Source organism: Arvicola amphibius, chromosome 5, assembly GCF_903992535.2.
Source record: "Arvicola amphibius chromosome 5, mArvAmp1.2, whole genome shotgun sequence".
Lineage (NCBI taxonomy): Eukaryota > Metazoa > Chordata > Mammalia > Rodentia > Cricetidae > Arvicola > Arvicola amphibius.
In genome coordinates this window covers 128,568,472-128,593,936 of record NC_052051.1, presented here as the reverse complement: position 1 = coordinate 128,593,936, position 25,465 = coordinate 128,568,472, and the positions used below count along the sequence as shown (strand labels likewise).

The 25,465-nt window shown below is 40.3% G+C and overlaps 1 protein-coding gene across 2 annotated transcripts in view; it reads right to left on the bottom strand.

Annotated features, from left to right (window-relative positions):
- The window catches only part of Snx2 (sorting nexin 2), a 40,677-nt gene extending 19,636 nt beyond the window's left edge, over positions 1–21,041 (bottom strand). The window contains exons 1-7 of one of the 2 annotated variants that reach the window (XM_038330994.1): positions 20,881–21,015; positions 19,868–20,006; positions 12,311–12,428; positions 6,594–6,757; positions 4,053–4,119; positions 3,751–3,794; positions 1,702–1,843 (exon numbers count right to left, since the gene is read on the bottom strand). In XM_038330994.1, the coding sequence (XP_038186922.1) occupies positions 1,702–1,843; positions 3,751–3,794; positions 4,053–4,119; positions 6,594–6,757; positions 12,311–12,344 (451 nt within the window). In that variant the 5' untranslated portion in view covers positions 12,345–12,428; positions 19,868–20,006; positions 20,881–21,015. Of the gene's footprint in view, positions 1–1,701; positions 1,844–3,750; positions 3,795–4,052; positions 4,120–6,593; positions 6,758–12,310; positions 12,429–19,867; positions 20,007–20,880 lie in introns of both variants that reach the window. The other variant, XM_038330993.1, reaches the window with a different exon arrangement.
- Positions 21,042–25,465: the final 4,424 nt, after the last annotated feature.

The following is a 25,465-nucleotide window of genomic DNA, read 5'->3' as shown; positions in this document are numbered from 1 at the left end:
CAACCCATTTTAAATGTATTTGACACTTCTGAAACAATACAGTTTTTTGTTTTGTTTTTTGTTTTTTTGTTTAGAAAATTTGGACCATGGGAGAAATTTGGTAGTACTGTGCACCTAGCATGCTGAAGTCCATGAGCTCAGTCCCCATCACAAAACAAATAATCCAAGGGTGGGGGCAGGTTTTAATCCCGGCACTCCGGAGGCAGAGGCAGGAGGATCTGTGGATTTGAGACCAGCCTGGTCTACAGAGTTCTAAGATAACTGGGGCTACACAGTGAGAACTTATCTTGAAAAAAACCCTAACCCAGAAAGTTTTATATTTAAGGATCAAGAAAAGGATACAACAAATAACAAATTCATTTGAAGGCATCAAGTTTCAAAATTATAAATTATTAAATGATTTTTCAAGCTAAACATTTAATAAAACTAATGATCAGCAAAATCCATTTTAAATATATTTCAGAATAATAATGCTGAATGTAAAGAAAATTAAAATGGGGGTCATTAAAAATATAGGCCTTAAACAGACTAATAATAACCTACAAATTTTAAGATATAAATTTTTGTTTGTTTGTTGAGACTGTATAGCTTTGGAGCCTGTCCTGGAACTCACTCTGTAGTCCAGGCTGGCCTCGAACTCACTGAGATCCGCCTGCCTTTGCCTCTACCTCCCAACTGTTGGGATTAAAGGTGTGCAGCACCACCACCCAGCCAAGACTTAAGTCTTAAAAGTGGAATAATGGGGGCCAGTGAGATGGCTCAGTATATGAAGATGCTTGCTGCCAAACCTGACTAGTTTGAGTTCAATCCCAGGGATTCACACAGAAGAGAGCACCAACTTCCATAAACTGTCCTGACCTCCAGATGCATATGGTGGCAAGAGTGACCCCTCAACACACACAGTAAGCACAGTAGCAAAAAATTATAGTAAATGTAATGAAGGCTTTCTGCTTCTTTTAAAAATTTTGAATGTTGTTAACTAAGCCCTTATTGGTGATCATAGTAGAAATGTTTTTTTTTTTGTTTTTTTTTTGTTTTTTTTGTTTTATTTCAGGCAGAATCTCACTAAACCTAGCTGGGAACTCAAGAAACTAAGATGAGTTTAAATAGCTTTTATATGAGCAAAATTAAATTGAACTTCTCTTTGGACAATATATACCTGAGCACCAAACAGCACCTAGCTCTTAGATAAAAACACTAACATCTTAACAACATTAAGTATCACTAGAAAAGGACTCAGAAAATTGGTATTCTAACGACCCTAGAAAGTTAGCTTCTAACCTCCTTCAATTTAAATCAATTTCAACTAAATATTCAACAACCAGGTATTTACATGTTATAAACCAAAACTGCAAGCTACACATACTTCAAGAATACACAGGAAGCCAGGCAGTGGTGGTGCATGCCTTTAATCCCAGCAATCTGGAGGCAGAGGCAGGTGGATCTCTGTGAGTTTGAGGCCAGCCTGGTCTACAAGAGCTAGTTCGAGGACAGGCTCCAAAGATACAGAGAAACCCTGTCTTGAAAAACAAAAACAAAACAAAACAAAACAAAAGAATACACAGGAACATCACAGCACATATAAACCTGTGCCTCTAGACAGACAGGAGCCCTGATTGGGGATGATTAAGGGATAAATAAACCAGAACAGCTAAAATTGAGTTAGGAACGGTAAAAAGAAATGGTCTGACTTATGCTTACCTACTATACTCTTTTCTGGAGCTGGTGGCACAATGTAACCAACGTGTAAATATTTGCTTGCTAATTTGCTATGCAAACCAAGAAAGTCACTGAATCTTCTTTTGACTGAAAATTCACTCTTACTGAACATGGAAAGGGAAGTCTACAAATTAAGAACAGGTATTTCACATTGTTAACAGAAAACAATCATTTACAAATTAATGCTGCACATGACTACAAGAACAGTCTGCTCTATTTTGCAAATGAATACCAAGAATGTAGTATGGCTTAAACACAACAACAACAACAGCTAAACTAAAATTTAGGGCTCAAGACATAGGTTTTTTTTTTTTTTTAATGGCATCAGCTGATTCTTTTGGCTCCAATTTCACTCAAGCACACAAGTATAAACCTTAACTAGCATAAAGACCTAGAAGTCACAGTATTTTCAATTTGCTTATTTATTTATTTATTTATTTATTTATTTATTTATTTATTTATTATGTATGCAGTGTTCTGCCTGTATATATAGGAAGAGGGCACCAGATTTCATTACAGATGGTTGTGAGCCAACATGTGGTTGCTGGGAATTGAACTCAGGACCTCTGGAAGAACAGCCAGTGCTCTTAACCGCTGAGCCATCTCTCCAGCCCAAGATATAGTTTTTTAAAAGTAATATAAGAGGTTAGAAAACACTTGCTTTATTCTGTTTGACCTATAACACCTTCTCTACTGTACTTTAGCTAATGATTTTCCCCATTTTGGTTTTGAAGACAGGTTTATACAGCACCTAGGCTAGCTTTGAATAGGCTACTGATTCTTCAGTATTTCCCCATGGCCAAGACCATTTGTGTGGAGGCAGCTCCACATAAGTCTCACTGAATTTTCCCTGTTAGAGTAAGAGTCCCATAAGGACAGCACGTTCCTCTACTGGTTACTGCTATTTTCAGGTGCTTGCAACAGAGTCTGAAACCATAGTATTTGTTTGATCAATTAACAAAACTTACCCCACCTCAAACTAAAAAGTTCCTATATCATAAATAAATAAATATCTGCCTCATGCCTTATACTCAAACATTATTGATTGTCCCGCCTACATAGTTAAAAAACATTTATTTTGATTACTTTCAAAACTGTTTCTTCAGTATTAAGTATCAGTGCCTTCCCGTGTTGCAGCTGTTTGTGTGTCTCAAGCTGGCTTAGCACTCACTATGAATTTCTTTCTGCTCCTCCTGCCCCAACCTACCTCCTTCCTGAGTACTGAAATCAAAGGTGTTCACCACTTCCCCTGTTTTTCCTATATTGGTGAATGAACCCAAGGCTTCATGCATGTTAGGCAGGCATTCTAACTAACTGAGCTACACCCTCAGTATAAAGCTAAGATCATTAGGACAGACTTGCTTTCTGGTTCAAGACTTAACCCTTTAATAACTGTGGTGATCTTTAACTGGAAATCCTGACCTGGATCCTCCAATTCTCTCTCTCTCTCTCTTTTTTTTTTTTTTTGGTTTTGGTTTTTTGAGACAGGGTTTCTCTGTGTACCTTTGACTGTGTTGGAACTAGCTCTTGAAGACCAGACTGGCCTCAAACTCACAGAGATCCACCTGCCTCTGCCTCCCAGGTGCTGGGATTAAAGGTGCGCACCACCACCGCCCAGCTGGATCCTCCAATTCACACTGAGTTAAGATAGAGCGGTCCTAACAAAAATCTCCTAGTGCCATGCTCTTGTCTGAGCCTCTCTAACAGCTCTCCTGTATGCTAAGGATGAAATACTCAAAATCCACGAGGTGAATTCAGTCAGAGTCACTTACAGATGAGACTCTAGAAAGCAAAATGCCTCAACTCTGGGCTTTTACACAGCAGATCTTTTTGTCTGGAAGCAGCCTCCTGCTTCTTCCCATTCCTACTCAGCATTCCCTCATCTCTGTCTCACCTTAGAACTACTTTGCTCATGCCTAACCTCCTGGTCTATATTAAGTCACTTTCTGCATATGCTCCTCCTTACACTCACATCCTCTCTACTATACAGAGGGAGGGGCCGACATTTCATTGAAGAAGCAAAAAGCTCACCTTTGTTGTTACTCTATATGCCATGTAAGCATTCATGCCATCACCTATAAAGAAAAAGCCAAAGAATATTATTACAATTCAAATGCTGGGCTGGAGGAGGTAAAACGTAGACTGCTTGCCTACTGTGTGTAAGACCCTGGGTTTAATTCTTAGTACCACCAAAATAAATTAACTGAGTTAAATGCTTTAAAATAAAATTCACAAAAAATTTTTAAAGAAAAAACACTGTAACCATATACTTAAGTAGAAAACTATAGGACTTAACAAGCTAATCAAAACAAGTACAAAAAATAATAACTCACCAACTTTTTCTGGATCTGACACACCAATTTCTATATCAAAAATATCTCCATTTGCTTCTTCTTCAATCTATAAAAGCATATTTTCGTGTTAAAAAATTCCATTTCTCTTGAAGGTAACCAGCAGCTGTCTAACTGGATGCATGGCCCTGTCAACAGGAGGGAAGTTATGCCTAGTACTGCAGTTCTGGCCGGCTATCTGTGTCTCCAGAGGTCCTGTGCCCTAACGAGAGCCTACTTCTGTCATTTCTCTAAACCAATATAATTTCTAATTATATTCTAAATACTTATGCTTATACCCACAAATAGGTGTAACTTTTACCCATCAGCAAAGAAACTTCTTTTTTTGCAAAAGTCAGAAACTATTATAGAGAACCACAGCTAGTCAACATTTAGAGAATGAGAGACCGCCATACGCCCAACTGATAGAGCCCAACATAACTCCTACATCTAAGTCTCAGGGAAAATCATGAAAGAGGGGGCAGAAAGATTGTAAGAGCCAGAGGACCAGCAAGCCCACTGCTGGATATTGTCTTTTAGGCACGACAGTAAAGCTACACCCATGAGACCTCAGGAATATGGTTGCCTCAACAAGACCTGCATGTGATAACACCAACTGATATGCCAATGTGTAGATGGGAGAAATTTCACAAGCTCCTACCCATAGGCTGCCCAGAGAGGGAGAATCTGTTTTTTTTCCTAGGGATGACCCCACTAATAGGTGATCTAATACCCAGTAGACAGTCATAAAATACAGTACTCATGTATGAAATTTTCAAAATATACAAAATTTTAAAATTCCAACTTCTATTACTGTCACAACGCCAACAGCTAGTTTTTACTAGTTATGTCTACTGGAGTCATATCACAATAGTTTCAAAAACAACAGAAGCTTTCATAATGCTGACTGCAAACAACTATAAAATAATAAAGATCATTTGGAGAACAGGAATTTTTGTCTTAACAGATGTATAGAAAAAATGACAGAAAACTTTTTAAAAGGAAATGTGATTTTCTAAATATTGTGTATTTTGTGCCGTTGTTATTGTTGTTCATTATGGAATCTCTTATTCCTCTTGCCTCTACCTCCTGTGTGCTAGGATTATAGGTGTGCTCCACCATACCCGGCTAATAAATGGAATCTTTAGACTTGGATACATGCTTATTGCTTTACTTTTACTTAGCTTCCCTCCCGCACAGTTTGGCTACTCTAGCTAGTTATCTTACTCCCTCTCTAACACTGGGACTGCAGGACAGCTGTCCATGTCCACTTGGCATTTCTGTCCATCAGGGTATCCGAACCACACACTAAGTCATTACCCCAGTCCCAGCCCCTGCCCCGTAATTTCCAATACTGAATAACTAAAAAGAACCCATTACTTGTACCAATAGTAATTTACATACTTATAGAAATTATATCTAAAACCAACTTTTAACACAATGCTTTCTGTAATAATCTAATAAAAAAACATATTTTTTCTAAGACAATAAAGGCCCTGTAAAACTCATTTACAAAATCAACAAGTGCGAAAAAAAATGACTGGACTACAGAGATGTCTTTTTGAAGGCAATTCAAAAACAAGCATTTGGGGGCTGGAGAAATGGCTCAGCAGTTAAGAGCATGGACAGCTGGTCCAGAGGAACCAGGCTCAATTCCTATCACCACATGGTAGCTCACAACTGTCTGTAACTCCAGCTCCAGGGAACCCGACATCTTTACACAAATATATATGCAGGCAAAACATCAATGCACTTAAATTAACATTAAGTAAGTTTTAAAAATTACAAACAAACAAAAGAATTTCAGCATAAGACCACAAATGTTTAATATACCAATTTATTCATCAGTCTTTTTTTTTTTGTAGTTGTGGAGATAAAATAAAATCTAAGGTCCTGAACATATGAGGCACTTTACCACTGAGTTACATTCCAGCCTCAAACTCTTTGATTTTAGAAGGTTAAGTGATAGGTTTTGGGGTGGAACATTTAGAGAAGCTAAGACAGGAGCACTGCTGTGAAAGCCAGAGTCCCAGGTCAACATGGGCTACCAACCTTTTCAAAAATCAAATCAGGGTGGTAGTGGTGCACACCTTTAATCCAACACTCGGAAGGCAGAGGTAAGAGGAGGATCTCAGTGAGCTCTTACCTCTCTCTCTCTCTCTCTCTCTCTCTCTCTCTCTCTCTCTCTCTCTCTCTCTCTCTCTCTCTCTCTCTCTCTCTCTGTGTGTGTGTGTGTGTGTGTGTGTGTGTGTGTTGTATATGTGTTTTAATACCAGGGCTCCAGGGCTCACTATCCAACCCTAGCTGGGTTAGAACTGAATTGTAGAGTCAGGCTAGCTTCTCACAGAGAGCTTTCTGCCTCTTCCTCCCAAGTATTGGGATTATAGACATGCACCACCACACCTTTCTTCTTAGTATAGTTTTTCCATCTAAAATGTCTGAAAGGCTTCGATTAAGAATAAATTAACAGGAGAGAAGTACTGGGTAAGAAATAGACATGTTTTCTTTTCATATTAACCTAGAATTATAAACATCTCTCCATACCTCTTCCCTGGATCTATCAAAGATCACTGGAGCAGAAATGCTCTTGGATTCGATTCTAGGAGCAATGAGTGCAGTAGGCGTGACAGGAGTGACTGCAGGAGAAGGATCAGAGGAGAGGATAGGCTCTCTTTCTGGACTGTCCAACGAAACTTCTTCTGTGGCTTCTAGACATAAATTAAACAAGTTAATCAATAAAATTACAGCATATAGCAGTTCAAGAAATATGAAAAACATATACAAATAAGTCTCAAAAGTACCATGATTTTTAAGTTATCACGGACTTTATGCAACTATTTAGTTGTTTATGAAAACTTTATAATAATCAGGAACTATGTTGATTTTGTGAAGAACTGTATTAAGTCAGCTTAATTATCTTTACTAGGAAAAACACAATTTTATCTTTCATTTCCATATTTGTGTTTAGATTGTAATACATCTTACATGTGGTAACTTACCTTTCTATTATTTTATTCAGGCTAATGATTATTGCATACATATGAAAACAAATTTTATGGAAGAAGACTACCTTTGAGCTTAAAATTCTGTTATGGAAAAACCTGCCAAGTTAGTAATCTAAGCAATTAATTGCCAAAGATTACTGAGTATTAGTTGTATATACAAATATGACACAAACCAAAGAGATATTTAGGTTTTAATTTTAAACGCTCATTCACTTGAAATATCTAAAATTAAATATATTTAAAGTCAAACCACAACAATAAACTGAAGTCTACAGACTATGTAATACTGTGCTAAATGCAATGAAGAAACACAAAGAAATGAAAAGAAATCACACCTGCCCTCAGGGAGTTTATAATCTAGTTGAGAAAACAAGACATGTGGAATGTTAAATAATAATAAAAGACTTAAAAATAACAAAGAATGTTATAAGACATTCAATTACTACATGAATGGTAGGATAAACACTATAATTTGAGTAGACACAGGAGTCAATACTTCAGAGTGAAGAAAATCAGAAATAGTCTCTGATTCTGATTTGAGATAGTTTAAATAGTTATAGGAAGAAGTTGGAAAAAATCCATGCAAATAAAATAACAGCATAAGTATAAGAAAAAAAAAGGCCAGGACAGTGGCATTTATTTAATCAGTGAGTCTAAGACAAAACAGTCCTCTGGGTTATAGAATTGATATCAAGAAGATGAAATTATAAGCAAATAAGGGATCAGACCAATGGTTTTCAATCTACAGTTTCTGGATTCTTGTAATTTGGGTAAAGCAGTAATTGTGGTCAGTGACCCATTGGAAGCAGTCGACTTGAAATTACACAGCTGGACATGCTATCAATTATTTGGATTGGCTATTTAATGTTGACAAGGTATGGATTTCTTCATGTTTTTGTATTAAAAGAAAGATGAGGTGTTCGCAGCCATCGCTGCACCGCCGCCGCTCTCTAACACCAGCGCTGCCTCTGGCTTGCCGAGCTCCAGCCGAAGGAGAAGGGGGGTAAGTAAGGAGGTGCCCATACCATGGCTCATACAAAGCAGACTGCCCGTAAATCCACCGGTGGTAAAGCACCCAGGAAACAACTGGCTACAAAAAGCCGCTCGCAAGAGTGCGCCCTCTACTGGATGGGTGAAGAAACCTCATCGTTACAGGCCTGGTACTCCGTGAAATCAGACGCTATCAGATCTGCAAACTCCCCTTCCAGCGTCTGGTGTGAGAAATTGCTCAGGACTTCAAAAACAGATCTGCGCTTCCAGAGTGCAGCTATTGGTGCTTTGCAGGAGGCAAGTGAGGCCTATCTGGTTGGCCTTTTTGAAGATACCAACCTGTGTGCTATCCATGCCAAACGTGTAACAATTATGCCAAAAGATATCCAGCTAGCACACCGCATACGCGGAGAACTTGCTTAAGAGTCCACTATGAGGGGAAACATTTCGATAGGCTCTAAAAAAGCTGCAGAGAAACCCTGTCTCGAAAAACCAAAAAAAAAAAAAAAAAATTTTTTCCTCTTCTTCCTGTTATCAGTAGTTCTGAATGTTAGATATTTTTTCCATGGGGTCAAAAGGTCCCTAAGTATAATATATGATTGCAAGTGGAAAATAGGGGACAGAATATTGGCAGTTTTACCATTTTCATTTGTGTGTGAATTTTTAATATAAATGCAAGATGTAAAGCATTAATGCAAGCAAAATGTTTCAGTGAACACATTTCAACAGTTCAACTTTATAACAATTATAAATAAACCTGTTAAAATTAAAAAAAAATGACTAATAACTAAAAATCTTCCAAAGATACAACAGACTACATATGCCCTGACAGTATACCACTTCAGCCTTTGTAGACTGCTAGTACTTACTACTATTTTTAAGAAATGAAAACAGGACCAGAGAATGGTTCACTGGGTAAAGGTGCTCTCCACCAAGCCTGACACAAGTTTGATGGGACTCACATGGTAGGAAGAGAGCTAACTTGTACAAGTATCCTATGACCTCCATGCACATGCTGTGGTCTGTACACGTATACACATACAAACACACACACATACACATACACACACAAATGAATTAATAAATAAGTAAATACAGTCAGAATAATTTGAAAGAGAAAATAGTTAACAATAAGCTTGACATGGTAGTGTTTGCCTTTAATCCCAGCACTTGGGAGGCAGAAACAGGTAGATCCCTATGAGTTTGAGGCTTGATCTACATACTGAGACCTTGTCTCAAAAACAAAAAACAGCCAGCAATGTATGGAAGTCAAAAGTAGTACATCAAAACTAGGTATAGGCTGGAGGGATGCCTCAGCAGTTAAGATCGCTGACTGTTCTTCTGGTTTCCAGAACCACATGGCAGCTCATCTACAATACATAACCACCCACAACTCCAGTTCCAGGAAATCTAGTGCTTCTACAGGCACTGCATGCAGTTGCTGCACGTATACAAATGGAAAAAAAAAACACATATAAAAATAAATTTTCAAAGAAACCAAGGCGTGAGAAGTTTATTAAGGGTCAAAGCATCAACATGAACATAAGCAGCAGCAGAGCCCGCCAAGCCCCAGGAACCCCGAGGAAGAACTGCTACAGCAACAACACACAAGCAATAACAAACCAACAACAAAATCCACTGACATCGTTTAAACACGGCAGTTCTCAACTTGTGGGTTGCGACCTCCCATTTTACATTATGATTCATAACAGCAGCAAAATTAGTTATGAAGTAGCAACAGAATAATTTTATGGTTGGTTAGGGGTCACCACAGCATAAGAAACTGTACTAAAGAGTCATGGCATTAGGAAGGTGGAAAAGCACTTCTTAAAGCCATTCAGAATTTCTCAATGACATTTTACTACATTGATGCGAAGTTTTAGGTGCTTGTACTAGTAACTGCTTCAACAACAAAGGACTTTAAGGCATAATCTAAACAACTAATATGGAAAGAGAAGAAATCAATAGATAGGCTTAGGTTCAGCATACTGATGGTCTGCCTTAAATTTTTTTTTGCCGTTTGGTTTTTAAGAAATGGTCCGGGCTGGCAGGGGTGGCGCATGACTTGGGAGGCAGAGACAGGCAGAGCTAACTAGGTTCATGGCCAGCCTGTTCTACAGAGCTAGTTCTAGTCCAGCAAGGCTACACAGTGAAAAACAACAACAAAAGATACATGGTCTCATGAATCCTCCAATTCATGTTACTGAGGCGTATCTGATCCTACAGTTGCCACCCACTAAGTGCTGAAATCGGAGGTGCGTATGACTATATCCAGATTTTAAATGGCTGATATGACTTCTTTTAACTTAAGTAAACAACTGAAGATACAGAAGGCTTAGTTCCAAACAGATCTAAAGGTTAAGGAATCTATAGCTATAACTTAAGGGTGAACACACATTGATTTTATCAAAATTCAGGCATTCTTTAAGATGTACCAAATGGAAAAGGGTTAGATAGTTGAACCCATTTGGTGAACATCTTATAAAGAAGTAACAACATGTCACAGTTAACTTTTTCTCAGTATGAACAACTCATAAACTATGTAAGTTATCTAAAACACAACAGATAACACACCAACATAATCTGGTTTCTTTTTGGCTTATAAAGTCACAATGGCTACTTTGCTTTAGCCAGATCCGTATTCTATGCACTGAAAATGTGTTACTACTACTAGACAAGTTTCATCATCCTGACTGATAGTATATGCTGCATTTACAAGTTCCTAGCATCATACTCTTCTATAGGAAAAGACATAGATCTGCTTAAATACATTATAAATATGAACCAAGAGTATAATTTTTATAAAAATGTCTTAGATCACCTAAAGATGTCATTATAAAACACAGCTGAGTTAAATTGTAAAGATTAAAAATAATTTCATTTAAATTTTTGTTGCGAGAGTATGTACATATGGTGTATGTATGGCAGTGCAGAAATATGTGTCACAGAGTACATTGTAGAAGTCAGAGGACAATTTTCAGGAGTCAGTTCCCTCCATTTCCTGAGGGTTCACTGGATCAAACTCAAAAATAGTGTTGTACAGCATGAACTTTCCCACTGATTCCTTCTCACCAATGCTAAATTCTTTAGTCTTTAAACAAATACTGACAATATACTGTTGTTCTTTCTTCCTTTCTTGAACAGAGCCTTGATATCCCTGATCTTGTTATTCATTATATAGTCGAGGCTGGCCTCACACTATCAACACTCTGTCAGGCTATCAAAATAGAAATTACATGAACTTTTGTAATAAAGAATTGTAACCTTCAAGCATAATTACACCAAGGAACACAGAATGATCTGAATATGGACCAATATAGAAGTTGAGAATATTAATAATTCAATAAAAACCAATTATTTAAATTATGTTGCTAAGTACAAAAATATTTACTATTTTAATTTTGTGTCAATATTAAAATTTTTGCTTTTCAATATTAAATATTAACTTAAATCTTAACTTTAAGGTATAATTGTTTAAGAGTCAAGCATTTTTTACATTAGAATGAATTACACCAAATTCTATCCTTTTATATCCAAAACAAACTCAACCATCAACTTACCTAACAACAAACTGTAAAACACAGTGATGCTTTCTTATGTGTATGGGTGTTGCCTGCAGGTATTTCTATGTACCACATGTATGCCTGGTGCCACCAGAAGCCAGAAGGCATCAAATCCCCTAGAACTGGAGTTAACAGATGGCTATGAGCCAACATGTGGGTGCTAGGAATCAAACCTGGGTCCCTCTGGAAGAGCTGCTGAGGCATCTCTCTAGCCCCCATAGAGTGATTCTTAAACCCATACTTTGATTTTGCTTTGTGACATTTGTAAGTAACATTTGTAAGTAACAACAGCAACCAAAACAACAGTCACTGCTACCTCCCAAGGGTATATGGTCAATACCATGTACCCTATTTTCAAATGCTTACAAATAAAGGGCAGTTTTGCTTCTTGTAATGGTCTGTGTGTTTCTTACAGAGTGACCCTATTAGACAGTCTCTATCCTGCTAAGTTTTGTTTTGTTATGGGTTGGTTATACAGGTGATACCCTATAAGCCAGACTGACCTTGAATTCAACAATCCTCACGCCTCAGTGTCCCAAATGCTAAGATTATAGGCATCAGTCATGCTCAGATTCACTTTTTAGGGTGTTACAAGAAGAGTTCAGTTGCCTTAGAGTATTCTAATAGCATATAATATCATAATTGGCTATTATTGATATTACTATTATATCGACATTAAAAAATAGCAAGATATGACAACTACCTGCGAAAAGATCTTCTCTGTCATCGTCTAGCATGACTTCTACAGGTTTGGAGCCATTGGAGTTTGCACTAATATCTTCTGCAGGAAGACTGGCTGGTTCGGGAGACGACGGACTTGACTGTTAAAAAGAACAATAAGAGACAATGGATTGAAATGCTTCTTTGCTTTTCACTGTATCTCATAAACTAAAGAAATACAGGCCAGGCGGTGGTTGTGCGCGCCTAATCCTAGCACTCAGGAGGCAGAGGCAGGCGGATCTCTGTGAGTTCGAGGCCAGCCAGGTTTACAGAGCAAGTTCTAACACAGCCAGAGCTGTTACACAAAGATGCAAAGAAACCCTGTGGGGGGGGGGGAAGGGGGAGACAAACAAACAAAAGCCCAGCAATCTCTTGATTAGAGAGGAAATGAAGAGCTACTTATATTTTCTTCTCTAAGGTTCAAAATACACTTTAATGTGTGCCCTTTGCTCAACAGTCACTTCTTTCTTATTTGATTAGTAAACTTTCCGTAGGATGACCTTTTTGTTTTTGTGGTGACTGAGATTGAACATAGAGCGCTGTATACATGCCTGGCAAAAACTCTACTACAAAACCACACCCAATTCCTCTAATCATCTTTTGATATCATTCATCTTCTGGGCATGGTGGTACATCTGGAATTCTCAGTATTTTATGGAGGCAGTAGGAGGGAGATTAGTAGTTCAAACCACCTCGGACTACAAAGAAAGTCTGGGGTCAACCTGAGCTGTATGAGATCACATCTTGGAACAGAAACAAGGAAGCTGGAAAGATGGCTCAGTGGTTAAGAGTTTTTGCTGTTCTAGCAGAGGACTCACATTCAGTTCCCAGCATCATCCACATAGGGCAGCTTAGAACAGTCTAAAAACTCAAATCTTCAGAGGATCCTACACCTACTTCTGGCCTCTGTGGGCACCCACATATGCAAACAATTACAAAAACAATGTTTTTTTTTAAATTTAAAACTAAATAAAGAAAAAGAAAATCAGTCATGGGTAGGGCACTCACACCATCTGGACACTGGGAAAGCTGAGGTAGGAGGATTACTAGTTTAGGGTAGCCAAGACTACACAGTAAAACACACACACACACACACAAGAATTAAAAGAAAATCAAAGCCTCCAGGGCATGGTACACACCTTTAACCCCAGCACTTAGGAGGCAGAGGCAACAATGAGTTTGAGGCCAGCCTGGTCTACAGAGCAAGTTCCAGGACAGCTGGAGCTGTTATGCAGAGAAATCCTGTCTCCAAAAAAAAAAAAAAAAAAAAAAAAGGAGAGAAATAAACCAAAGTCTAGTCTTTGTGACTCTGCATTCCGCAGTTACTGAGCATGACAGTGATAGTATCAACATGAAAGTGGAAGCCAGGCATAGGCATAGTGACAAACTTCTGCGATTGTAGCACTGAGATGAGACTGAAGCCACAGGCTCACAAGCTTAAGGCCACTTTGGTGTACAAGGCAAGACCCTACTTATTTATTTACAGGGTTATACCTGTAGACAATGCACTATGATAACATCACCACCACCCCCATGCTGAGCAGGAAAAAAAAATTTAAACACACACACGTATATGGTTCTACTCATTCAAACTCCAGAACAGGGAAATCTATAGAGATAGCTTAGTTGCTATATTAAGGTTAGAGGCTGGGAAAATGGCAGGACAACATCTGAAGGGTACAAGCTATCTTTCTGAATAATGAAAATATTCTAAACTAGACTATGGTGATAATACCTATGTCTCACTAGACTAGACACACTGAAACGGCGCACACCAGTGGGAGAACATATGGCATATGAGTTGTGCCTTAACAGTGCTGCTCAGAAAAGTGAAGCACGACGGCTCATGCAGCGCCAGCACTTGAGAGGCCACGGTAGGAAGAACTCAAAGTCTATGGTCAGCTGGGCTATGTAAGTGAGAACCTCAAAACGAAGAAGACTAGCAAGATGCTGATGACCTGAATTTCATCCTTAGAACCCACAGGATAGAAACAACCAACTCCAGTAAGACACACACACACACACACACACACACACACACACACACACTGTAAACAAAAATAAAAAACAGAACTTCCAAGTGATAGAAGATTAGAAGCCCCAATAGAACATCACACAATAATGTCTATTCCTTCAAAATACAATTGCTATAAAATAATTTATTAAGCCAGGTAACAATCTTTGAAAGAAGCCGGTGAAAAGGACTGTGACCAGTGTCCAACTGACCCATTCAGTTCTCAAAGTCTGTGGCAAACACAGGCACAATTTTTTTTAACTTAAAGATCAAGGCTTTAGAGAGATGACGTGACAGTTAAGAGCACTTCCTGCTCTTGCAGAGAACCGGGCTCAGTTCCTAGCACCCACATCATCAAGTAGCTCATAACCACCTTAACTCTACTTCCAGGAGATCCAAAAACTTCTACTAGCCTCTTTGGATACCAAGCTTGGATATGGTGCAAAGACAAACATTCAGGCGAAATACCCATACACATAAAAATAAAGAAATTAAAAAAAAATCAACAAAACAGGATCCATCTATTTGCTACCGCCAAAAAATGTGCTTTGACATCAAAGACAAATAAAAAATTACAGTAAAAGGAAGGGAAAAACATATTCCACGGAAAGAAAAACAGGAAGTAAATATGTGTGTCATTCTGCTAACATCTGACAAGACAGATTTCAACCCAAAAGACAGAGAAAAATCACTTCATACTGATGAGGGAACAATCCAAGACTACGATTTAAACGTGTGCACAGAACATGGATGCCACCAATTACAACAAATACTACTAGATAGATATAAGACCAAATTAACCTCAACACAATGGTGACTTTAATACCCTACTCTCACCAAAAAGACAGGTCATCCCACTAAAACAAATAACAAACAAACAAAATACAGAAGGGGGAACCAATTCCACAAAGTTGTTCACTTAGCCCTCTCTACTCGTGCAACTGCATACACCCCCCCCACACACACACACACACTAAAGTTAAAAAATAAAAATAAAGCCTGGGGTGGGGGGGTTGCGTGCTTTTAGTCCCAGAACTAGTAATAAAAAAGAAAGAAAGAAAGTCAGAAAATCTGGGCTGGTGAGATGACTCAACAGCTAAGGGGGCTCTCAGCCAAGCCCAACAAGCCAAGTTTCCCAGAACCTACATAACTGAAAGAAGGAATCAACTCCCCAAATATGCCCTGACTGCCACATATGCACTGTATGTAGCACACATCCCAAACCCCAATACAATGGAGAAGAATCAGCCATTGAATCATAAGGATATGCATTTAAAATATATATATTTCTTTTCACTACTTTTTTTCCTTTTTCTTTTTTGGTTTTGTTTTTCGAGACAGGGTTTCTCTGTAGCTTTGGAGCCTGTCCTAGCACTCACTCTACAGATCAGACTGGCCTTGATCTCAGAGATCCACCTGCTGGGATTAAAGGCGTGTGCCACCATCACCTGGCAAGAATGTATATTTCAAGGGTTAAAGCAATAGCCCAGCAGATAAGAGTACTAGCTGCCCTTCCAGAAGACCCAGGTTCCATTCCAGAATAGATGTCAAGTGGCTTACTCTAGATCCAAGAGATCTCATGTTCTCTCCTTATCTCCACAGGAACCCATATACATGCAGCATTCACTCATTCACACAGATATACATAAAAAATAATAAAAATAAATTCCTTTTAAATTAAAATACTTATATTCCACTAAATCTGAAAATCAAGAGAATATTAATTTCTAGATGTATATGACCTACTGAAGTAAAACTAAGAAGAGATAAATGATGTAACCAGATCTATAACAAGCAAGATTTAGACAGCAATAAAAATCTTCCAGCTAAAAGAAATCCAGCCCCAGATGCATTCACTACAGCATTCTACCAACTAAAATTAAATTCTTAATTTTAAGAAGAATCAACAACGATCATTCACAAAGTAGTCCATAAAAGAGAAAAGAAAAGAATACTCCCATACTCTTCTCAGGACTCCAGTGGTGTGCTGGTGGCATAACCAGACAACAAAAAAAGAAAACTACAGACAAATCTCCCTGATGAACACAGACACAAAAATCGTCAATAAACTTGCAAACCAAATTCAAGACCACATCAAAAAAGTAATTCAGACCTGGAGAGATGGTTCAAACAGAGGTTATAACATTTGTTCTTGCAGAGGAACCCCAGTTCCACTAGGACCCACATGGTGGCCTACAACTACCTGTAACTCCAGTTACTCCAGAAGTCTTCTTCTAACCTCTGAATGCATAAGCCATGCACATAGTATACATACATGAACGCAGCCACCGTCACCACAAAAACAAAACCCTCATACATAAAAAATAAATAAGCTTAAAAAGGGGCGAGGAATAATTCAGGCTGGAGAGCTGGCTCAGTGGTTAGAGTACCTACTGCTCTTTCAGAAGACCCAAGTTCAATTCCCAGCACCCACATGATGGCTCACAACTGTCTGTAATGCCAGTTCCAGGAGACCCAACACCTTCTTCTGGCCTCCCTGAACTTCTGCATGCACACTGTGTATATACATATACTCAGGAATGCACACACATCATTTTTTTCCCTCAAAAGAAGTAATTCATCATGATCAAGTTAACTTCATTTAAGAGATGCATGGATGGTTCAACATACAAATGAATAAATGTTACATATCACAAGAATAGATTCAAGGAAAGAAACCACATCATTATCTCAACAGATGCAGAAAAGGCTTTTGACAAAATACTCCATGATAAAAGCCTCAAAGAGACTAAGAATGAAAGGAACATATCCCAACAAAATAAAAACTACATAAAATAAGACTATAGCCAACATCATGATAAATGGAGACAAACGCAAAGCATTTCTACTAAAATCAGGAACAACAAGAATATTCACTTACATTCCTATTCAATACAGTGCTTGAAGTCTTATCTAGAGCAGTAAGTCAAGAAATAAAAGGAATACAAATAGGAAAGAAGTCAAATTATCTTTATGTGTAAACAATTCGCTTTTATATAACAGACCCTAAAAAACTCCACTTCCAGTAATAAGCCAGGATAAATTGACAGACAAAAATCAGTCATTTTCCTATTTACTAATAATAAGCATGCTAAGCAAGAAATCAGGAAAACAATTCCATCAAAATCTAAAAAATAAGTAAGTAAATACGAACATATCTTAGAAAGACCTCTACAAAAAAAAAATTAAAACAGTGAAGAAACAAATGTGAAGACTTCCCTCGCTCACAGATCAACACAATTACTATTATGAAGATCTATCTTTCAAAACGCAATCTACAGACTCAATGCAATCCCTAACAAAACTCCAGTAACATTCTTCACAGAAATATAAAAAACAATGAGATTCATATGGAAGCATCAACAAACTGGAAAGCAAAGATCAATCAATGTTGCAATCATATCTGATTTCAAGTTATACTACAAAACATGGTACTAACACAAAACAAGCATGTAGACGGAATAAAATAAGAGGATCCAATTATAAATCCATGCAGCTACAGATTAATTTTTTAATTTACATTTATTGAAAAGATGAGGGGCATATGCATGCCACTGTGGAGGTCAAAGGACAATGTGTAGGAGTTAATTCCTCCTTGGGAACTGAACTGTGGTCATCAGGCTTGATGGCAAGTAGGCAAGTACCTTTACATAATAAACCATCTCACCAGGTCCCAGCCACCAGATTTTTGAAAAAGATATAGACCACTGAAAGACACCCTTTTCAACAAACCAGACTAGGAAAATTGGCTATCTACATGTAAAAGAACGAAAGTGAATCTCTATTACTCACCTTGAACAAAACCCAACTCTGACTGCATTAAAGACCCTAATATGAGACCTGAAACCCTGAAACTGTTAGAGGAAAAATGGGAAGCGCTGGCACAAGGACTTCCTGGGAAGGACACGACTAACTCAGGAAACAACGCTAACAACTTACAAGAGGGATTTCAGAAAATTAAATAGCTCTTGCACCGCAAAGGAAACAACTGAGTGAAAAGACAGCCTACAGAGTCAGGAAAAAACTTTACATACTAATTAATATCCAGAACATACAAAAAACTAAAAAGGTATCAAACATATCAGTCGATAAATGGGCTGATGGGCCAGGCATGGTAGTGCACACCTTTAATCCCAGCACTCAGGAGGCAGAGGCAAGAGGTTCTCTATCAGTCTGAAGTCAGCCTGGACTACAGATTGAGACCCAGATCAGCCAGAGCTACACAGTGAGAGCCTGTCTCAAAACAAACAAACGACAGGCCTCTCCAGTGTCCTACAGAATCATGTTACCTACAAGTCCCCTGAAACAATTGTATATCGAAGACCCTGATCTGGGCTGGGAATGTCATTCAGCAGGTTCAACCAAAGTACAGGAAAAATATCACTCTACAGCCAGGAGTAGCAGTACATGTGTGTAATTCTAGCACTCAGGCTCAGCCTAGGGGAGTTCCATGCCAGTCTATGCTACAAAAAGAGATGTGATTTCAAAAGAAAAGCGTTTGTTAAACATATAGCATTGCAGTCAGGTGTAGGCATCTATGCACGGATGCTGTGGACTCTTCTGCACCCCGAGTGTAAGACACACTATGTAAAGAGAAGTGAAGCAGTGGCACGGGGTCCTCCCTCAGACAGTTCTGAACATTTGGAAGACAGGAAAAACGAACCTTGTATGCTAACCTGAACATTTTTAAAACATATCTAAAAATCTTACAGTCACCCATTTTCTTAAAATGAATCCATGAGATAAGGGTTTAGGTCAACAACCAATTAACTTTATTTACAACTTTCACAATGCGGTAACCAAAATAAGAACATTCATAATAAAACTTTGTAGACTTTCTTTTAAAAAACAGTCAGACATCATATTTGGAGATACAGACTATAGTTCTTCTTACTCTGTGTATTGTATCTAGAAAAGACATTGCAGGTTTTAGGGCCCTGCAGACATTTTCAACACACATTACGCAAACATAAAACAGACCAAGGTATACCAGGATACTAACTATCCCTGTCCAGAAAAATATATTCTGCAAAGTAATTTTAGAAGATAGTGGTTTTGACATGTACACCAGCATTAGCTCCAATAAGTTACAAATACTCAGGATTTTGTTTAGGACACATGGACAACCAAGATACCATCCAAGGAATTTATACTCTGCGGGAAGGTGGGGTTCAGCCTCACCACTACAGACAAAATGAGTAGAATGTACTCAGTGGTGAGCAGTCCCCTAAGTTTTCAGTTTCAAGTCAATGAAGGGTGTTTTACAGTTAGTTCCAGTTGATTTGGTGCAGAACTGAACAGGCGCACAAAGCTTAAAGCAGAGAACTCTGTAAGAAAGTAGAGGGCAGGTGAGAAGTGAGATGCTCGGCTGGTAAAGCTGCTGACAACGGTGTAAACAGCGAGCCAACTCCCAAAAGTTGTCCTTTGAGTTTCATACGCAAGCGCCGGCACACACACACATCCACAATAAATACATGTAATTAAAAAACTATCTGAGGTAAACAATCTTCTGAGAAAAGTGCTTACATGCTTAAAATTAGGATTTCCGGTGCATGTGCGCTCATCCAATGTAAAGCAATTCAAATGTGGCTAGAGAAAGTTGGCGGGCCAACACAGTCATGGTGTTTCCTTTGACAAAAACAGGAACACTCAGCTACAGAGATCGCTGACCATGCGAAAAAAGAGGAAAAAGGAGTCGAGATCTGTTTCTATTTCTCCCCTAGTAATTTAAAAAAAAAAAAAAAAAAAAAAAAGAAGAAGAAGTTTCCTGGACTATACCCTCCTTAAACTTTGTGTTTTCCCAGCATGATAGCCCCTAAAAAGTCTAAAACCCAAGTGGTGGCTCATGTCAACTAATCTGAGCACTAGGAAAGAGGACAGGCAGGAAGACCAGAGGTTCAAAGCCATCCTCAGCTACGTGGTGAGTTCGAGTCCAGCCTGGGCTGCAAGAGATCTCGCCTCAACAGAAGTCTACTAACTTAAATGCATTTACCTATTTTTTTTTTTTTAAAAAGAAACCCAAAGAGGCTCCTACCTCCAAGAAAACTGGTAGTCCATGAAGGACAGTGAAAAGTGCACCCTAACCTCCCTGGGGACCCTAGGCCAGGCAGCGTTCAGTTCATGACTTCACGGTCCCCTTGCAGGGCACACCCTCCTGGGCAGAGAAACAAGCCCATCTCCCCGGGGCTGCTGAAACCCCAGAGGGGATGAGGAGCCCGGGAAGCGGGTCCAAGCCTTCCTCCTGCCTGGAGGAAGAGGCGCGAATGACCCGCAAGGCCCGAGAGCCCGCAAGCACGGCGTTCCGTCCGCGGGTCCCGGCCCCGGGAGGATGAAGTCGCATCCCAGGCCCGCAGGCTGCAGTCCGGAGGCCTGACCGCCCGGGCCAACCCAGCCCCCTTGACAGGCACCTGAGGTGCGGCCGGCGTCACAGGTGTCACCGGACCTGGCCTGGCCAAACCGGGGAGTGGGGAGGGGACAAGTCGCGGCAGGGGAAAGGCGGCGAGACGCGCGGCGCGGCCTCCTCGGCGGGGCCGTCTCACCTCCAGGGTGGAGACCGTGCTGGTGAACAGGTCCTCTCCGTCCTCCAGCTCCTCAAAGTCGGTGGGCTTCACGTCCCCCAGCGGAGGAGGTTCCCTCTCCGCCGCCATCTTCGCTGGCCTGGACGACTGCAAGAGCCGGGCCTCGCGGACCTGTCACGTGAGCACGCAAGGCAGGGCTGGCGCGCCGACCCGCTGGCTGGCCCGCCTCCCGGCCCGCCCCCTCGAGGCCCCGCCTCCCGAGGCCCCGCCCCGGGCTGACCGCCCCCCCCCTCGCGCGAGGCTCCGCCCCCGACTGAGACAGAGCAAGCAAACCCCAGAGCCACAAGCTGGCCCCGCCCCTTCACCGCTCCGCCTGCTTCCACGTTTGGGTCTTGGCATCCTTACTTAGTTACTGCCCGCATGCTGACCAAACTTAAAGTACAGAAATCTTACACTGTTACTACAGGACTAGGAAGTAGAAGAGCTTAGATCTCAGTCTCTGAGTCTGGATTATGCCCAGATTCAGGGTACGAATGATTATTAGTGGACAGAGAAACATACTCAAGTATTGCCAGAGCGGTCCATAAGAAATAAGAAACGGCTGACACAAAGAGAGTGTTCTCTTCCTGTACTGTTTGCAGGGGACGTCAAGACACTTGAAATGGGGCTAGTGTGAGAAACTGGGTTTTTTTAAATTTTAATTTTTATCTAAATAGATCCATATGGCTGGTAGCTACCTATTAGTGCAACCCTAGAATATGGATCCTGGGGTGGGCATGTTGCTTCATTAGTAGAGTACTTGCCTAGCATGTACAAAGCCCTGGTGTGATCGCCAGCACCACACAGTATAAAACTGGGTGTGATGTATGTGTGTCTGTCTCTGAGTGTAGTACTTGGGAGGCTGAAGCTGGAGGGTCAGAAGTTGAAGGAGGTCAAGGTCAGCCTGGACTACAGTAGATCCTATCTCACAAAATAGAAACATAAACAATGCAAAAAAGAGAGAGATCACGAATGATTTGTTATTGGCACATTGCTGCAATTTCATTAATTATACAATGTTTTATTCCAGTTCAGGGAAGGTTTGCTTTTTTTTTAGAATTGTAGGCTATGTCAATGTGAAGCTCATGCTTTATGCCATGTGTCAATAAGCCAAGAAAGCCACACAGTATTTTTTTTCTTTTTCCTTTTTTTTTCTTCTCCATACAGAGTCTCACTATGAAGCTCTGGCTGGACTGGAACTCTCTATGTAGACCAGGTTGGATTTGAACCTGCAGGGATCTGCCTGTCTCTACCTTTGAGTGCTGGTGTGTACCACTGTATCTAAATAACATGTTTTGAAGCAAAATCAGAAAGGTTGGAGTTTGAAAGTGTAGCATGCTTAAGCTTCTTAGTTTGATCGCCAGAAATGGAGTTTGCTCTCTTTGGCTCATGCCCTGTGCTAGTTTAAATGAAAATGCCCCCATAGGCTCATAGTAACTGAGTGTTCTTTATCCAGATCTGCCAGCAGCAGGAAGAGACAAAGCCTCCAGACCTGGCTTGGGCTTCTGAAACCTCAAAGCCCACCCCTAGTGATAAACTGCCTCCAGCAGGGCCACACCTATTCCAACATTTCCACAATCCTGACCCTTTCAAACAGTGTCATTCCCTAGGTCCCTTCCCAAACACGCTCTTTCTGCCTCAATGCTGACACACCAGAAAAAGTGTAAACTGAAGCAAGCAACATTAACGAACCCCTGAGTTTTCTACTGTTCCATCAGCACCAACCTCGAAACGATTTGCTTATGGGGTCTTCTAATAGGAATAAAATAACCCCACTTCTTAGGCAGCTAGTCAGGGTTACAGGTCCGAGGAAAGCAAACACACACACATATCCTGGCAGCTTCTAAGAACACCAAAGTTTTACAATGAAATCTGCACAAGCAGTGAGCTCTGGAGTTAAAATCCACCAAGGCCTTGACTCAGCAAGATGTCAGCTAACCCCCAGACATCCTTCTTTTCCTTCCCACTTCCTGGTTCTTCCCACCAACAAACTTTTTCTGTAGGGCATTTTCTTTGGCTGTTTTTTTTCTGAGTTCACTTTCTTCCACCTGGTTCTTGACCAGCCAGAATCCCTCCCCCCATACATTCAAAATAGCTGCTAGGGTTTATCCCAACTCCTTGCTGAATCAAACTGGCCCATTCAAGACACAAAAGAACCTGTGGTCCAGAGTGGTATGATTTCCAGGCTCTGCCTGGCAGCAGGAGATTTCTTCTCTGCACTCTGCTTGCTTCCTCTTCTGTTACTGTTGTTCTTCAGGATTGTTAGACAATGAACTCAGATCCAAGGCAAGAAACCAGGAAACAAGCCTACCCTCCCTGTCTTCCTTTTGTGTGTTTAGGAATCTTGAATTTCTGATCCCCCTGCTTCCATCTCCTTAGTGCTCAGGTTATACAGTGCTGGGACTAGATCTTGGACCTCTTCTAACATGCTAGGCAACCACTCTACCAACCAAGCTACATCCCAGCCTTTGGGGTTACTATTTTGAGATGATGGTCTCCTGTGTAGTCTTTGCTGGCCAGAAACTTGTTTGTAATACACCACCTTAAAAGTCCTAGTTGGCTTTCTTTTCAGTTCCAAAGTCAGGCAACATTCCATTCCATAAAACACATGTAGACTGAGTAGAAGTTGATTTTATGACAGAAAGGGGCTGGATAAAAAAGCAAATAAGCCAGGTATGATGGCACATGACCTTCTGGTTTCTCATAACAAGATAAAACCTTTGTTTACAGTAAAAAAAATCTTCTCTGGAGCTAGGTTTTTGGGACCTAGGACTTTACCTACTGAATTCTAGGCAGTGGATAGGAACCCCACCCCAATGATCTCATTTCTCCAGTCTTCCAGGCAGAGCTTCAGGGGTCACCACAAACAATGAAAAGAGCTACTGTAGTGAAGACATTTTCTCACAGTTCTCGGTGTGAGAAGCCCACACCCATGTTCTTGAATGTGTCTTTCTATTAACTGTTGTGCCCAAGAGCTGTGGGCTATAGAATGAGACCCTGTATACATATATATTATGTTATATGTGTATATAATGCATAACATATATATTAAAGGAATTAAAGACCCTGTATACATATATATGGAATTCCTTTATATATTATATATGTGTTATAATATATAACATATAATTAAAGAAATTAAAAATCCTGTATAGCCAGGTATGTGGCACATGCTTTTAATCCCAGTACTTGAGAGGCAAAGGCAGGCAGATCCCTGTGAGTTTGAGGCCAGCCTGGTCTACAGAGTGAGTGCTAGGACAGGCTCCAAAGTTACACAGAGAAACCTTGTCACACACACACACAAAGATCCTGTATACACACACATATTCCTTTAATAAACTCCAATATCTCCCAAGTGCTGGGATTACAGGCTTGCAACCACCATGCTGGCTTGAGGTTGTACCTTGTGGGTAGGTGGAATGAGAATGGCCACCTTGAGTTCATAGATTTGAATGCTTTGTCACCCAGGTGATGAAACCCCGTGGAAAGAATTAGGAGGTGTGGCGTAGTTAGAGCCCTTATGTCATTGGGAGCGAGCTTTTAGGTTTCAGAAGCCCATGTTATTTCCAGTTAGCTCTCTCTGTCTCTGCATGTAAACTCTCAGTTACTGCTTCACCACCAAGCCTACTTGACTGGGGCCATGGTTCCTGCCATGATGATTATGGACTCATCTTCTGAAACTGTTAACTCCAAGAAACCCTTTTTTCTCCAAGTTGCCGTGGTCATGGTGCCTTATGGCAACAGAAAGGGAACTAAGACACACCTCTTATATGACCCTATTACACCTTCCCACTTCCTGCTCTCCCATTAGCTTCCTGTTACTTTCCTGACTTGACATTTCTCCATCTGTTCCCAAACCACTCTACAGCATTTTGCAAACGGAACATGGGTGTGTCGGAACAGCAGCCCGAATACCCATTAAGAAACAGTTCAGCTCTATGAAGAATATCCTTGTGCGGGAAGCAGTGGGGGGGGGGGGAAGAGGCTGGAGACACAACTGTCTAGGGCTTTACAGTTGTGAAGAGACACCACGCCCACAGCAGCTCTTATAAAGGAAAACATTTACTTGGGGCTGGTTTACATTTCAAAGGTTTAGTCCATTGTCACCACTGAGGGAAGTACAGTGACCCACAGGCAGACACGGTGCTGGAGAAGGAGCCAAGAGTTCTAAATCTGTATCAGCAGACAGCAAGAAGAGTGAGCCACTGGGTTTGGTTGAGCTTTTGAAACTTCAAAGCCCACGTCCAAGGACATACTTCCTCCAAGGCTACACCTCCTAATCCTTGTCACTTAGCGCCACTCCCTAATTCAAATATGTCCCCTTCCTATTCAAACCATCGCCACTCTATGTTATCCAACTGGCAAAAGCCTGAGAATATCTTTCAGAGACCTCTATGCAAGCGAAGCTGGGATCCCTGGATGTTCTATAAATACATTTCAGGATGAGCCAGCATGACAGAGAGTTGAAGTTTATTAAAAAGATTTTCACATTGGCTTGAGCACCGTGTGATCAGAAAGACAATGCTCAGGAAAAGGATAGCACAAGCCTTCTCAAGACAAAGTTGAG